The following is a 14,115-nucleotide window of genomic DNA, read 5'->3' as shown; positions in this document are numbered from 1 at the left end:
CTAGATCAGGAAGTTTTTCCTCATGCTTTGCATCCCAGTCTACTACAGAATATGTGGCTGGGCCCCAGAACAAGACTGGCCCCTCCAAGGGAGCCCAGAGCTTTGTTAGGGAAATTGGGGGGTGGGGGGACCACAATGAAGCCTATTGTCCCCTGTCCCCTCTTGTAGGAAACAAAAGGCTCCCAGTCTCTGGGGAGCCCTAGCCCATGCCCGGCCCCTGCCCAACCCCCCATGCCCAGCACACAGGGAGGAGCCAGCGCCACTGGAGACAGGAGGTTTTATTGATGCTGATGGGGGTAGGAGGGGCCCCCAGGAGCCCAGAGGGGGTGGGGGTGGGGCTGAGTCAGTCAGCGGATGCGTAAGGCCTGGGCACATGGGGGTAGGTTAGGGCACATTCATCTTCTTAGGAGTCTGTGGCTCCTTCTCTGGGGAGGGGAGAGAGCATCTTGGGGGGTGGGGGGCAATTTGAAGAGCAGCGAGGGAGAGGTTAGGGATGGCTGAGAGCTCCTAACCTGAGAGAAGGCACCACAATAGGCAGCAACATCTGTGTGGAAAGCTGGATCAACTGGTCAGTAGGGGAAAGTGGGGAGGAGGCACTGGGTTGGCTTCTTGGGGAGGGGTCCGGCCTTGGCCTGGGTGAGCTCTTGAGCATACCTGGTGTTCCCAAGCAGAGTGGGGCAGGGCCCAAAGCCCCTTTCTCCGTGGGCCTCCTCAAGGAGAAAAAGGCATTCAGGGAGCCCCCTTGGCAAGGGGTGCCAGAATTAGTCCTTAAGGCACAGCTGGGGGCAGACAAGGCGCCAAGGCACAAAGGCACAACTGGTGGCGGGGCAGGGGCAGCCTCCAAGCTGAGTGCCAGGGTCACAAGAGGATGCAGGACCGCCCACGTTTGACGGGCGTGGGGTTGAGCACGGCCCGGACAGCCTCAGCAAACACTTCCTTGACGCCGTCCTGCTGCAGGGCTGAGCACTCGAGGTAGCGCACAGCGTGGATCTGCTTGGCCAGCGCCTGGCCCTGCTGCGGTGTGATGGGTGCCTGGCCCTGCTCCTTCAGGCGCCGTAGGGTGTCAGGCTGGGCTCTCAGGTCCTTCTTGGTGCCCACCAGGAGGATGGGCACGTCGGGGCAGTGGTGGCACACCTCTGGATGCCACTTGTGCCGCACATTCTCATAGGAGGGCGGACTGGCAATGGAGAAACAGATGACAAACACGTTGGTCTGAGGGTAGGAGAGTGTGCGGAGGCGGTCGTACTCCTCCTGGCCCGCTGTGTCCCACAGGTTCAGGTTCACTGTGCGCCCGTCAACGGCACTCTGGGCGCTATAATTGTCGAACACTGTGGGGATGTACTCCTTGGGAAAGGCGTTGGTTGTGTAGCAGATGAGCAGGCACGTCTTGCCCACAGCCCCATCGCCTACCACCACACACTTGATGCTCTGCATGGCGGGTGCAGCTGCTGTGGTGGAGGCTATGCCTCCTTTCCCTTCCGGGCCCCTCTGGATGCAGTGACCTATGGACAGATGAGAGGGATACTCTTAGTTAGGGAGGCCTGTATCCACTGGGAAGAAAGGATGGGGGCATACAGAGGGAAACCAGCTCCAGTTCTTTTAACCTGAACACCATCCTGCAATCCCATCAAGACAGACCTCAGAGAGACAGACACGAAATGGGAGAGAGGCCCTGAGACCACACAAAGATGCTCAGGGATAAAGAGGCTGGCACTAAGGTGTAATATATTATGCAAAGCACATACGTTCTGATGCCAGACTGACAAAGGTCAAAATCTGGTTCTCCTATCTCCTAGATGTATGACCCTAAACAAATTACTTAACCTCTCTATGTTTCATTTTTCTAATCTGTAAAATGGGGATAAAATAATACCTACTTCATTGGGTTGTTGTGAGGATTATATGAGTTAACTCATGTAAAGCATTTAGAACAGTGCCTGGTCATAATAAGCATTCAATAAGTATTAGCTACTTTTATTTTTCCTCCAGGAAGTATAGACGCAAAAGGAGGGTGCGCATTTGTAGGGATCTACCAGATCCTCTGTCAGATATGGACCCCTCCCACCGAGTAGACTGGAGAGGGCTTCTAGCACAAGGCAGCTGTCCCAGGTCACTCTGAGTTGCAGCCATGGGTGGAGCCTCTCCCAACTCAGGGCCCACACCCTGCCTAGTGCACTGATGCTTCAACTCCAAACCTGACATCTTGGCTACTGAACGCAAACCAAAAGGTGCAATGAGAAACCTGCTGAGTAGGGGCACAATTCTCTAGACAGTTGCCCTGTCTCAATCCAGGGTACCCTGGGGATGGGGAAAAGGAAGGAGAGCTTACCCCATCATTCTTGGAAGCATGGGAAACCCTATCTGGCCACACATACCCAGGCTGGCAACTCAGTGTAGGAGAACACTGGAGACCGAGCCAGGGCTGGAATTCGGTCTGCAATCTGTGTGTGTAATGATGAATGAGGCAGAGGCTGTGGCTCCCAGATGTCTGCATCTTCTCTCAAGGTAGGGTGAGGCAGATCCTCCAAGCACAGCCAGAAGGGATGAACAGAAGAGTAAGACAAAAACTTGATTTTCCCCCTTAATCTTCTGTCCCTTTCCTGAGACCATGGGCTGTGCCTCTGAAGAACTTGAGGGGCTTCCAGACTCTTGGGTAGAGAACACAGTGCCATTAAAGCACTATCACTAAGAAGACATGCTGGAATCAGACTGGTCAGGGATTCTAATCACAGCTCCACCAACTAGTCATGTATGATCTCGGGCAACACATTTAAGTTTCCTGAGCCTCAAATTTTCTCATCTGTAAGATGGGGATAATCTTGCCTATTGGGTTAGAGTTGGTCAGAGTATGAAATGAGCTAACATGTAGAAAGTGTTTGGCATGAGGCGTGGCACACAGGAAGTGCCAAATAAATAAGCTGCTGTAATTATCAGTGGGGTGAGTTTCAGAGGAGTCCTAGCTCCAGCCATCACCCTGGTCACCTGGGCAGCTCACAGGGCCTTCAGGTGAGGAACTGCTCTTCTGAGTTGTGGAAAAGAACAGAGCTTCCGGAAACCCTGTGATTATTTATACTGCTGTGGCAGGGGTCCTCCTCTAATTGGCTACTTCCTCTCAGCCATGGGGGACTTTTTCTAGCTAGTATGTGACTTCCTTTCCCTGCTACTCTCTCACGACCAGGCCCCTGCTCCCTAGAAGGGGATAGTCCTGTTTCAGACACACCCAGAGCTCTTAAGTATCCCCCGCTCCACCCCAGCACCTTCACCACTGGCCCATTTTCTCCATTTCACTTTATACACAGCAAGACTGCACCCTGGTCTGACAACCTCTTACCTCCCAGCCTGACCTCTCAACCACTGGTTCCAAAGCCTCAAAAATCACGTTGGGAGAGGGAGGGAGAATCCGCCACTGGGAAGTGGAAAAGGAACTCCATGGTGTGGAACCTGCAGAGGATCCAGGGCTTGGTCCCAGCTCCCTCCCAGGCCCCAGCTTCCCCTGGGACCAGCTGGGAGGGAAATGAGTTCATTCTATGAGGTTGCCTCTCTGGTTCACATTAAAAATATTTCCACCTTATTTGCATGAGTAAGTGTGTGTGTTCAACCTCAGGAGAGAGGATACAGAGCCTTGGGGTATGGATCCAGGAAGAAAATAAGGACCCTCTAGGGCAGTAGAGAATTTGGGATTGGGAGTCAAGAGAACTAACCTAAGTCCTAGCCCCAGCTCTGCTCTGCTGCTGACTCACTGTAACCAAGCATGAGGCACTTACCCTCTCTGAGACTCAGTTTCCCAACCCATGAACTGGAGAGAAAAAAGCCTGTGCAAGGGTACTAAGTGGATGAGGTGAGACATTAAGGAATCTGGGAGCAGGAGATAGGACGACGGGGATAGGAAAGGCCCGCAGGAGCACGGGATGGGGGTGGGAGGGCTGATCAGTCAAGCAAATGTGTTAAGACCTCAGCATGTGGGGTCAAGTCAGGCCACATTCATCTCAGGATTCTGTGGCTTCTTCCTTGGGGGAGAAGAGACAGCATCTTGGGGTGGTGGGTGTTGGTGCCATTACTTGTGTCCACTGGATTTTCCAGGAGACCCCAGCATCTCGAAAGCACAACTCCTAGGCCTGTAAATCCTCAGTTCCACACAAAGCAGGGGAGTGGGCATGGCAGTGTGACGGGGAACTCTTCCCCCTCAAGCCCAGCACTGGGCTGGCCCAGGCAGGAAGGCAAGGAGGGAACTCTGGCCGGCAGTCACAAGGCCCAAGAGACTGAAAGTACAGCTGGCTCCAGGCAGCTTTCTAGGGAGGGGTTATCAACCAGCAATCAGTAAATCAGCCCTCAAAGGAGCGAGGAGGGAGAGGGAAGCTTCCGGGCTGGCAAGGGAACAGGGACTGACACCACCGGAAAAGGATCACGAGTGAGGTAGTGTCCAGAAACAAGCAGGGCAGAGGCAGTATAGTATAGGGCCAAGAGCACCGGCACCTGAATCTGACCTCCTGGGTTCACCTGCCCACTCTGCCACTTGATTAAAAGCCCTCACAAGGTACAACCCTTTATAGATCACAATATAGATCATATTACATTGTTTTGATCCTTATAACAACTCATTGGTACTATTCCTATTTACAGGTAAGGAAACAAACCCAGAGCAGTTAAAATAACCCAACGTCACATAGCTAGTCAGCACGGGAGCTAACACAGATGCCAGTTTTTTAACACAGACCCCAGTTTTGCAATCCAAAGTCCTATGTTTTCCTCAATGTGTCACAGAGCCTCCAAGTTACCCCTTAACAGCTGACTTTGTGACCTTGAGCAAGTAAGTCACTTCCCTTCCTGGAACCTCAGTTTCTTCAACTGTACAACAGGCATGATAAAACTTGCCCTCCCTGTCTCAAAGGACAGCAGTGAGGATCCTGAGCACAGGAATGAATGTGCTTTCTAAATTCAGAAGTGGGGTGCACAGAGAAGGTGGCAAAAGCAAAGTCTTTCATACCAAGAGGCAGGAATCATTGAGTACGCAGGTGTCTGAGTGGTGGCGGCAGCCCAATTCTCCCTCTTCAGGTCTAGTTCAGACCCTTATCCTCTCTCCCAGGACAACTCTTTTCTCTGAAATCCTATGGCCTGAACTGGGTCAAGTAAGTTCCCACAGCTCATTTAAGGAGGGCACATGCTAAAAGGTAGGGTCTAGCCTGTACCACGCAGGAAAAAGGGACGGTCAACGCTGCAGGAGGCCACACAAGGAGAGTGGCTTGCCTGGGGTTGGGGATCGACTGTGGCTTATTCACCAAGTCACTTTTTTTTTTTTTTTTAAAGAAAAGAACTTTTGTTTAGTAAATAAATAATATTTGCAGATTGGTATAGTATTAACCATATTACAATGACTTGTTCTGGCTTTCGATTCCCAGCTTAATTCAGATCATGCCTGGTCCTTCATCTTGGCATTCAGAATTCTTCATAATCTGGCAGGGGTTTTGGAGTCAGATAGACCTGGGTTTAAATCCTAGTTCTGCCACGATGAGCTAGGTAATAGTACCAACCTTACAAGGTTGTTAAACGGATGAAGTGAGTTAATGCACAATGTATATATATAAAGCAGGTACTCGGCAATGTGAGTTCCCTGCTCCAGAGGGGTCTACATTGTCCTGTGTAAACAAGCCAGGATCATTCTGGCCTCTGAACTTTTACTCTTGTTGTTCTCTCTGCTGCCATTCCTTCTCCCCTCTCAAATCTTCCTGACTCAAAGCCTAGCTTAAGTCTCATGGTCCCACGAGGCTATTGAATTCTCCTTTCTTTGAACTTCCACAGTATGGCCACCCTTTAAATCCTTCTCTGGCTCTGTGTGACTCTCCTTCTCCAGTAGTCATATATAAGTTCCTTAGCTTGTGGATGCCCCCCCAACCCCGAGCAATAATGAAGCTTGAGCTTCTCGACTCCCCTACAGAAAAGCTAAGTATAGAACTTCTGACCTGCTTGCTTCTGTCTGTGTTATTGAGATCTGGATAGACAGGTCAGAAGCTCAGAACTGGGCTGATACCCCGCCAGTCAAAACTGCAATGCTGAATCTTTTTGGACAGCAATAGCAGCCAAAAGCTTTGACTGGGATAGGAAAATCTTTCCTCCCAGTAGCAGCTGGACCTGGCTCCCGCAGGGAGCACAGCCCATGGGGCTCACCCTGAGTGTAGTCCCCAGAGCCCAGCTTGTACCCAGTGGGGCCTGGTCTTGGGTGTGGCCCAGGCAGGCCCAGAATGGGGGAGGAAAAGGAAGCAGTGGATTGCCTGATTGCCAGATCTCCTGATTGCCAGATCTCTGTGGCCATAATAGCAGGGGAAGTGTCCCAACTGGGAGTGGAGGAGGGGAGGAATAGGCCCGAAGAGATGGGGGAGTGTGGAGGCAATAGGAACTTACTACAGCCTTCTAATCTGCCTCCCTGACACGGGGGATCCCCTTTTGCAGCCCTCGCTGAAACTCATTCTGACTGTAATCCATCACTCTGGGTATTCTGATCCTAAGCTCTGGCCACATCACCCTGATCCTCTCTACAAGCAGCCTCTACATTCTCTTTCCCAAAACACATCAAGCAGCCATATTCACTGTCCCGGTGGGAATCCAGTATTTCTCCTCCATTTCCATCCTTCAACCCCCCACCCAGCAGCCCAGAAGACTCCAGTTGCCTCAAAGGATCCCCCAATTGGTCCTCCAGAGCCAAGCATCATTGCCACCTCCTTCAGGGAAGTTTTGTAAATCACCCAAGTCACAAATGACTTATCCCATCCATGGTCTGGTCCCATTTTCTCACAAGTGCATTATCTTAGTCACGTGGAAGCTGATCTGAATCTTATCTCTTGTCACTAGACTGGGAGGACCTAGAGGGCAAGGTCCCGGCTGATCTGTCTCCCCAGGCTGAGCACAGCACACAGTGGCTGTCAGTAAAAAGCTGAATGAACACAATCTGTCCTTCATGTCTTTGCACATGGGAGCTCCTCTTCCTGGAATTCTGCTTCCTGCCCCCACCCCCTCACCCTACCCCACAGCCTCCCAGTCCTTTAGGGCCCAGCTCCATTCCCCAGCTTCTCCAGGACACCACAGCCACCCCTTCTTCTGCCCTACCTTCCCCAGCACTGTTATTATGGTTCACTGTGCTGAACTTAACAGGATGCCTCATGAGGAGGGAAATCTGTCCTGCTTACTTCCAGAAGCCCAGCAGAGAGCTGAGCAAAAGCTGCAGACTGACACACATCTCCTCCCTCATCAATTCAGATTTTGACTCTGGGAACAAGGAAGAGCCTCCATGCCCAGGAGACATCAGACAAAGGTAACTAACTTCCTCCCCCTGAGGAGTACAATTCAGAGTAATGAACACATTGGCTAGATTGTCTTGTTCTCAACTGGAAGGGTGAGAGGGGTGGAGCAGGCATAGCTCTAGCCCAGTGGTGATGAGGAAGATGCGTAGGAAAAGTGGTCCTGATGAGGCTAAGGACTGGGGATATCTGGAGACCAGGATTGGTCAAGGACGAGGCCAGGGTCAGGGTCATGGTCATGGTTAGTGTTAGAAACAGCTTCAGAAGCTCTGCCAGTCTGTCTGTTTGTTTTGAAGGGAGGAGTGGAGGAGAGATGGTACGAAGAGGCTCAAAGGGGCTGCAGCTGGGCTAGGAGGAGGAAGCTGGGGGAGACATGAGGTCAGCGTGGGGCTGGGACCAGGCCAAGGGCTGAGTCTCTCTTTTTCTTCCCCTTCTCTCATTAGCAGGGGCAGAACCCAAGACAGCCTAGTTCCCAGCCTTAAAAAAAAATTCACACTGGAGAATTCTCCACCTCTTGCCATTCTCCACCCTTCAGCCCCTGCAGAGGATCCTGCACTCCATGGATAGGGTAAGAGACGGAGCGAGTTGACTTTACCCACTAGGGACTGGAGAGGAGGAGGAAACAAGACAGCTATAGCTGGGAGGGCTGTGGGAGGCTGGGACCCTTTCACTCAGTCCCAGTTCCCTTCCTTCTTCTCTCGGTGTCCCAGCACCTGGGATGCTCCACACACAGTAAGTCCCAGGGTTAGGGCAGCTCTGGCTGGGGGAGCTAAGGAGGCTGCCCCTCCCCCACCAGGCAGCACAGAGGAAGGCCCAACACTTGCTTCCTTCTGCCTTCCTCCTCCCCACCTAACAGCAGCTCAGTAGTCCTGGGGCCCCATGAAAGGCCCGTGAAGTGGCACTTCCTTTGCCTTTGCTCACTTCGCACGAGGCTGTACAGAAGTGCCATCCTCCCAATCCTGCCTCCCCCACCTGAAAACACCCACAGAGAGACCCAGGGCTGCCCAGTCCCTTGAACCCCGCCCCAGATCTGAGGGGGTTTCCACAAGGGAAAAAAACATCAGGGAGGAAACTCCGGCATCTATTTTCCACTGTCAGTTGGGGCAGAGCTGGAGCAGGGCACCGGGTACCCCCCCACATTGCTGAGCCCTGGCAAAATCCTTGACACTCTCTGCCCTCTTCTCTTGTGCTTTGGGGAAAGGGGCCACAGTACTTGTCCCAGACAGATACTTAGACCTGTTCAAGGCTGGGTCCAGAGTCAGGGGCACAGCTATGAGGAGCCTCTTGAGGGAAAGAGAGTCAGAGCCATCAGTATTCTGTATGCTCTTTGGAAGTATTGATAGGCAACTTCTTAATCTTGAAGCTGAGCCACAAGAGACAAAGCTGACTAGGGTTATACAGAGGGTTGCGAGCAAATCCAGCACAAGGACCTGGGTCTCCTGATCTCCAGCCTGGGAATGGGCCCATCTCTCTGACCTCATTCAGGATGACCCTACCATGGTTTATCCCTTCAGGAAATGGGCCAAAGGGGCCAGGTTGGCGTCTGAGCCCGTTTTGCTTCCAGGGCCTCATGCCTAGCCCATGCCGGGGCATCCATGATTTAGAACTGACATTACTGGACAGACAGCCACCCTGAACTAGCCGAGGAGAGCCTCCTCTAGGCTCAGCTCCTGGGGAGATGCCCTCCCCCCATGACATGAGGACAAAAGAGGAAGCTGGACCCTGGACAGGAAAACCGATCTGTTCTGGGGAGGCGGCCCAGGCTTTGTCTTTGGTTTCCCTCCTCAAAGAACCCTACAAGCCTCACCACTAATGGGTCTATACTCTGTATGGAGAGGGGTCTTCAGTCGGGGACCACATCTTCTTCACAGTTGCCCTGCTACCCTCATTCTTATATCTTCTCAACTGTCTCGCTACAGCCACAACCTCTCAAATCTTCCTGCTTATTACCCCCTAAAAGCTCACATCAGCCACCTCAACTGCCTTAGTATCTTGCCAGAAACAACTCTCCGTATTCTCAACCAGGATCTGTGACAATCTTGTATCAGCCACTTCTGTTCATGTCAAGACCTTGACCATATTTCTTTAGCCAAGACCTCAAGGGCAGCCTCCCTTGAGGGATATAGCAGACACATATCCCCCACCCTCATCCCCCCACAAAATATTTCCCCACTTAGATTCCTCCCACCCTGGTTATATTTTTCCAGCAGTGAATTTCATGCAATTAGCTCAAACCTCCAGTGGGGCCACATCTTGCCTGGGAGAACCCGTCTCATCCATCCTGTCTTCACTCTTAGAGTCCTGTGGGTTGCTCAGTTATCTAAAATAAGTACTGGTTTGGCAGGTGGGGAGTCAGGACTCCTGGGTGGTTTTTTACTGAGCCCTGATGCTGGGAAAGTGCCTTGCATACATATCCTTCCCTGAGCTGGGATTTTTATGTAGGTCCCTGGGATTTCCTGCTGGGGCCAAACTCCCCTGTACCTCCCAGAATCAGAGTAGCAGAGACAGGAGTGTGGAGGAAGGGACAATCCATGGGAGAGGGACAACGGTGAGAAGGAAAGAGGGCAGAATGGGGAACAGGGATAGTCCTTAAATCTAGCTGTGCTTGGGAATCCCATAAAAAATAGCACTTGCTCCCCTCCACTTCTCTTTTCTTCTAGTGGACAGAAATGAATAGAGTAGACTTGAGGAGGTAGAGAGAAACAGGATCTCTCAGCATGCATCCCAAAGGCTTAAAGAAGGAGCTCTAGAATGGGAACAGCAAGCGCTTATAGAGCCAGGCTGGAATACAGTTAGACTTGGAAGAAATTCCCGAAAGAGAGGGAATAGGGTCCTAGGTGAGGGGGGCATGTTAAGGATGTGTGAAGGCAGAGGGGTGAGCAGAACTCCAGAGAGGTTCCTGGTCACCAAGGCCTTGATGCAGCCCTGGGCACATGGGAATCTGGCCTGCGCAGGCCTTGGAAGGCAGCAGGAAAGAGGGGGCAGACACCTTTGCCTCATACCCTTCTTTTTTTCCTGAATTGGAACTACCACAGTTAAGACTGAACTTAGACCAGCTATAGTCTTCCCTCCAGAATCCTGCCTTTACCCCTCCCTTTCCTTCCATCACACCTAGTTGACCTGGTTCCATTGTCCCCACAAGGTGGTGCTGGAACCAGTGAGCACTGGAGTCAGGGACCTTTAGGCTGTCCCCCAGCTTCCAGGCCTGGCCTCTTGATCAAGCACCCAAGGGTCTGGGGGATTTTGATTTCCCACGGCCTCTCTCACCAGACCTATTCCTGTGTCACTCTACCCTGATACCCTGACTGCTACAGACTGCTTCCTCCTACCTAACCACAACCTCACCCACTGCAGGTTCCCTTCATTCTGCTGGCTTCCCCTGCTCTGGGCCCTCACAAGGCTGAGGGCAGTTATTTTGTCTCCAAAAGATAAAGATGTGGACATGCAGACACTTGCATGCACATACACATATACAGCGGTTTTCCAGCCCTTTCATCACCTCTACCAAGGGGAGGCTGCAGCCTGCCTCTCTGAACTAGGGAGGTCTGAAAAGGCTCCCCAAAGCTGGAGATAAGTGGCAGAAAGGAAAGGAGAAGAGAGGGATCCAGAGGAATGAGGGGAGATAGAAGAAACAGAGGGTGGATGTGTGTGCAGGAGCCAGAAGCTGGGCACGGAAGGGAGGGGGAAGGCCACTGGGAGAGGACAGAGATGGACAGAGAAGCAGGGTAGGTGAGAGGTCAGGGCCCAGGCATGACTGTGGGGGGGAGAAGGGACTGAAGAGAACGCAAGAAGAGAGTGACGGAGGGTTCGTGTCTGAAGTCTGATGGAATCTGAAGAAGGAATGGAGGAAGACAGAATGAGAACATGTAGAATTCAGGGACTAATAAAGGGGACGGGGGCGGGGGGGGGGAAGACCAGGAGATGGCTCCTGATCATCTTCCAAGGCTAGAGCCTCGTGCTGCCTCCCAGAAGCCCTGTTCTCTCCATCTCCTGAAACCAGTCCTGCTCTCCTCAAGTCCTGCTCTCCTGATGCCATCTCCTCAAGGACTATCAGTACCTCTGAATAAGAGTCCTTTCACCTCTAGTCACAGGGCAAGACCAGGTCCCTTCCTTCCTCAGTTTACCCAGCAAAGACAAAGCCAGGCACTAAGCAGCGAGGCACAGCCGATGTCTGCTCATTAAAATACCTGTTGCTCTGTTCCAGGGATGGAGAAGTTGGGCCTCAGAAAAACAGACATAAAGAGAGAAGGATTGGGGTCGGGGGGCTCCCCCACCCTCCGCCTGAGCGCAGAGGACCCTTAGGTTGCAGGCTGCGGCTGTGGGTCTGGACCAGCTTCGATCTTCCAGGGAAGGAGCTCTTTCTCCGCAGCCTCGGGCTTCAGAGGCAACAGCCAGCCTCTCTCTCTACCTCACAAGTGTCACAACTGCCAAAGCAGCGGGAGCGCCTTCTCTAGCCCAGAGGCCCCTTCCTCTCAACACACTTCGTAACAGCCCCCTGCAACTCCTGGGGGCACCCCACCTCTGAGCACCCCACCCATCTCCCAGCCCTAAGCTCTTCCACTCAGAGACTTTTCTCTCGGAGCGGGAGACCCTCCAACCTCAAGAGTTCCTCGCGGCTCCCGGGGGCCGGTACCGCCGCCCTTGGTACAGGAACCCACAGTCCCCGAACCGCCGCCGGCTTGCAGTGGCCCGTCCCCGCCCCGCCCGGCCGGCCGGCCGCGCCCGCCCAACTTGAAGCGAGCCGAGCACCTCCCGCCGCGGCCTCCCGCAGCCAAACTTCCCTGGCCCGCGGCCGCGTCCAGTCCAGGGCCGGGCGGGCTCCCCTCCCACGGACCCCCAGCCTGCCGGCCGGAGCCAGGCCTCACCTGGTGCCCTCCCCGCCGCGGGGGAGCTGGGGGGCGGCGGCAGCGGGTCGGGGCTGGAGAAGGAAGTGAGAGCAGGAGGCCGGAGGAAGTGGGGGGGGCGGGCCGGCCGGCGGGGCGGGGCAGGGCGCGGGGGCGGGGTGGGGCGGGGCTCGACAAGGAAGTCCGCCGGCCGGTTCACCCCCCCCGCCCTGGTCGCCCCCACCGGGTGGGTCCCGGGCCGGGTACTGGGCTCCCCCACCCCAGCCCTTTACCTCTGAGGCCCTTAAGGTCAGTCTTCCCAGTCCCCTTCTTGCCACCTCCACCCCAGCAGAGGCCCTAGCCTAGGCGCTTGGCTTTTGTCCCCCCTCCCCCTATCTCGCCCCCACCAACCCCTGCGGTAAGATGCTGTGAACAGGCGCCCCTAGGCCTGGTACCTTCAGTCAAGCCCAGGGATCGAGCGATGGCCCAGGTTGGGGGTTGGCCAGAATAGGTCCGGCGGGGCAGTCCCCACCTCTGCCCCGAGCCCCGGGGGAGTGCGGGGTGGCGGTGATTCAGCAGTGGGAAGGCCCCAGACCCCTGGGAAGGGTGCGGAGACTGGGGGAAGGAGAGCTGGCGTCAGCACCCGGGGAAAGACAAGATCAGCAGAGGCGCAGGCGGAGCCGCGGGCCCCAAAAACAGGATGTCGTGTCGTTGTTCCGCACCCGGCGGCTCCGCGCGCCTGGGCTCTGGGGAGGGGGTGGGGCGGAGCCAGGACGTGGGGCTCCCCTCGCACCCTCTTCTCGCTGGGGCGCTCAACTGCTTGGGACAGAAGGGCCGCACCCAGTCCTGAATCTTGCCGGGGCTCTGGGGACCGGCGGGTGGGCGGACTCGTGGGCGCCCTCTGGTGCTTCTGCTCCCTGGCCTTGCGCGTGGAGCTCTGACTTGAGAAAGGATATCCTTCGTTCATCACAAACTTTCTGAGTGCCTACCACGTGCAGAGCTGCGTGCAGAGCTAGATGCTGTGGAGGAGAACAGGCATTAACGAAAGGCTCCCTGTCTCCAAGAGGCTTTCCAGATAAAGAGGAAGAACAACTCCGAGAATAAATAGTCCAACCTTTCTGAACCTCCATTCTGTCTTTGGCAAAATAGAGTAACTTCCCCTTCATCCTGTAGTTGTGAAGATGAGAATGGATGTAAAAGGCCTGCTGCCAATACCTGGTTCAAAGTAAACACTCAACAAATACTTCTTTTCCGCTTCTTTTTAAAAATCATACTACTGTAAGAATGAGTTCCCAAAACACAGTGTGCCAGCCCACATCTTTGGGTCTTCGTGCATTCTATTCTTTCCGCCTCTTTCCTGTATTGACTGCCGGGCGAAATCGACTCAGTCTTTCACAATCTGGCGGTGATGGACCACTGCCTCCAATGACACTCGCACGCGCGCACACATGCATGCACACACACCACCTCTGCCATGCACTTGGTAGTCTCCTAGTGCTGTCTAGTGGAAATATATTGTAAGCCACATATGCAACTTAAAACTTCCTAGTGATGACATTTTTTTTTTAAAGTAAAACGAAGGATTTCCCTGGCGGTCCAGTGGTTAGGACTCCACCCTTCCATTGCAGGGGGCACGGGTTCGATCACTGGTTGGGGAACTAAGATCCCACAGCCGTGCAGCAAATAAATAAATAAAAAGAAACAGGTAAAATTTAATTTTAATAATATATTTTACTTAGCCCAACATACGCAAAATATAATCATTCAACTTCAGCATGAATCTGTATAAAATTATTGCTTATAAAAATGAATAGGAGGGGCTTCCCTGGTGGCGCAGTGGTTGAGTCCGCCTGGCGAAGCAGGGGACACGGGTTCGTGCCCCGGTCCGGGAAGATCCCACATGCCGCGGAGCGGCTGGGCCCGTGAGCCATGGCCGCTGAGCCTGCGCGTCTGGAGCCTGTGCTCCGCAACGGGAGAGGCCACAACAGTGAGAGGCCCGTGTA

At 53.8% G+C, this 14,115-nt stretch overlaps 2 protein-coding genes across 5 annotated transcripts in view; one reads left to right on the top strand and one right to left on the bottom strand.

The window, feature by feature from the left end:
• Nucleotides 1-12,245, top strand: part of PGAP2 (post-GPI attachment to proteins 2) — a 33,825-nt gene extending 21,580 nt beyond the window's left edge. The window contains exons 5-7 of the transcript XR_009542445.1: nucleotides 7,249-7,303; nucleotides 7,733-7,857; nucleotides 11,494-12,245. The gene's annotated coding sequence lies outside the window, so the exon portion shown is untranslated. The remainder of the gene's footprint in view (nucleotides 1-7,248; nucleotides 7,304-7,732; nucleotides 7,858-11,493) is intronic.
• Nucleotides 261-12,258, bottom strand: RHOG (ras homolog family member G). 4 transcript variants are annotated; one of them, XM_060159851.1, is made up of 3 exons: nucleotides 12,155-12,171; nucleotides 9,525-11,119; nucleotides 261-1,502 (listed from the first exon to the last, which is right to left on the bottom strand). In XM_060159851.1, the coding sequence occupies exon 3, from the start codon at nucleotides 1,432-1,434 to the stop codon at nucleotides 859-861; it is 576 nt and encodes a 191-aa protein (XP_060015834.1). In that variant the 5' UTR covers nucleotides 1,435-1,502; nucleotides 9,525-11,119; nucleotides 12,155-12,171; the 3' UTR covers nucleotides 261-858. The 4 variants fall into 4 exon arrangements, with proteins under 4 accessions (XP_060015834.1, XP_060015831.1, XP_060015832.1 ...); XM_060159848.1 differs by lacking the exon at nucleotides 9,525-11,119 and having other exon boundaries at nucleotides 12,155-12,258; XM_060159849.1 differs by lacking the exons at nucleotides 9,525-11,119; nucleotides 12,155-12,171 and adding an exon at nucleotides 4,985-5,180.
• Between the last annotated feature and the right edge of the window lie 1,857 nt (nucleotides 12,259-14,115).

Source organism: Lagenorhynchus albirostris, chromosome 9 (genome assembly GCF_949774975.1).
Source record: "Lagenorhynchus albirostris chromosome 9, mLagAlb1.1, whole genome shotgun sequence".
Taxonomy (NCBI): Eukaryota; Metazoa; Chordata; class Mammalia; order Artiodactyla; family Delphinidae; genus Lagenorhynchus; species Lagenorhynchus albirostris.
Note: the sequence above shows the minus strand (reverse complement) of the source record. Positions and strands in the feature narration are given on the sequence as shown.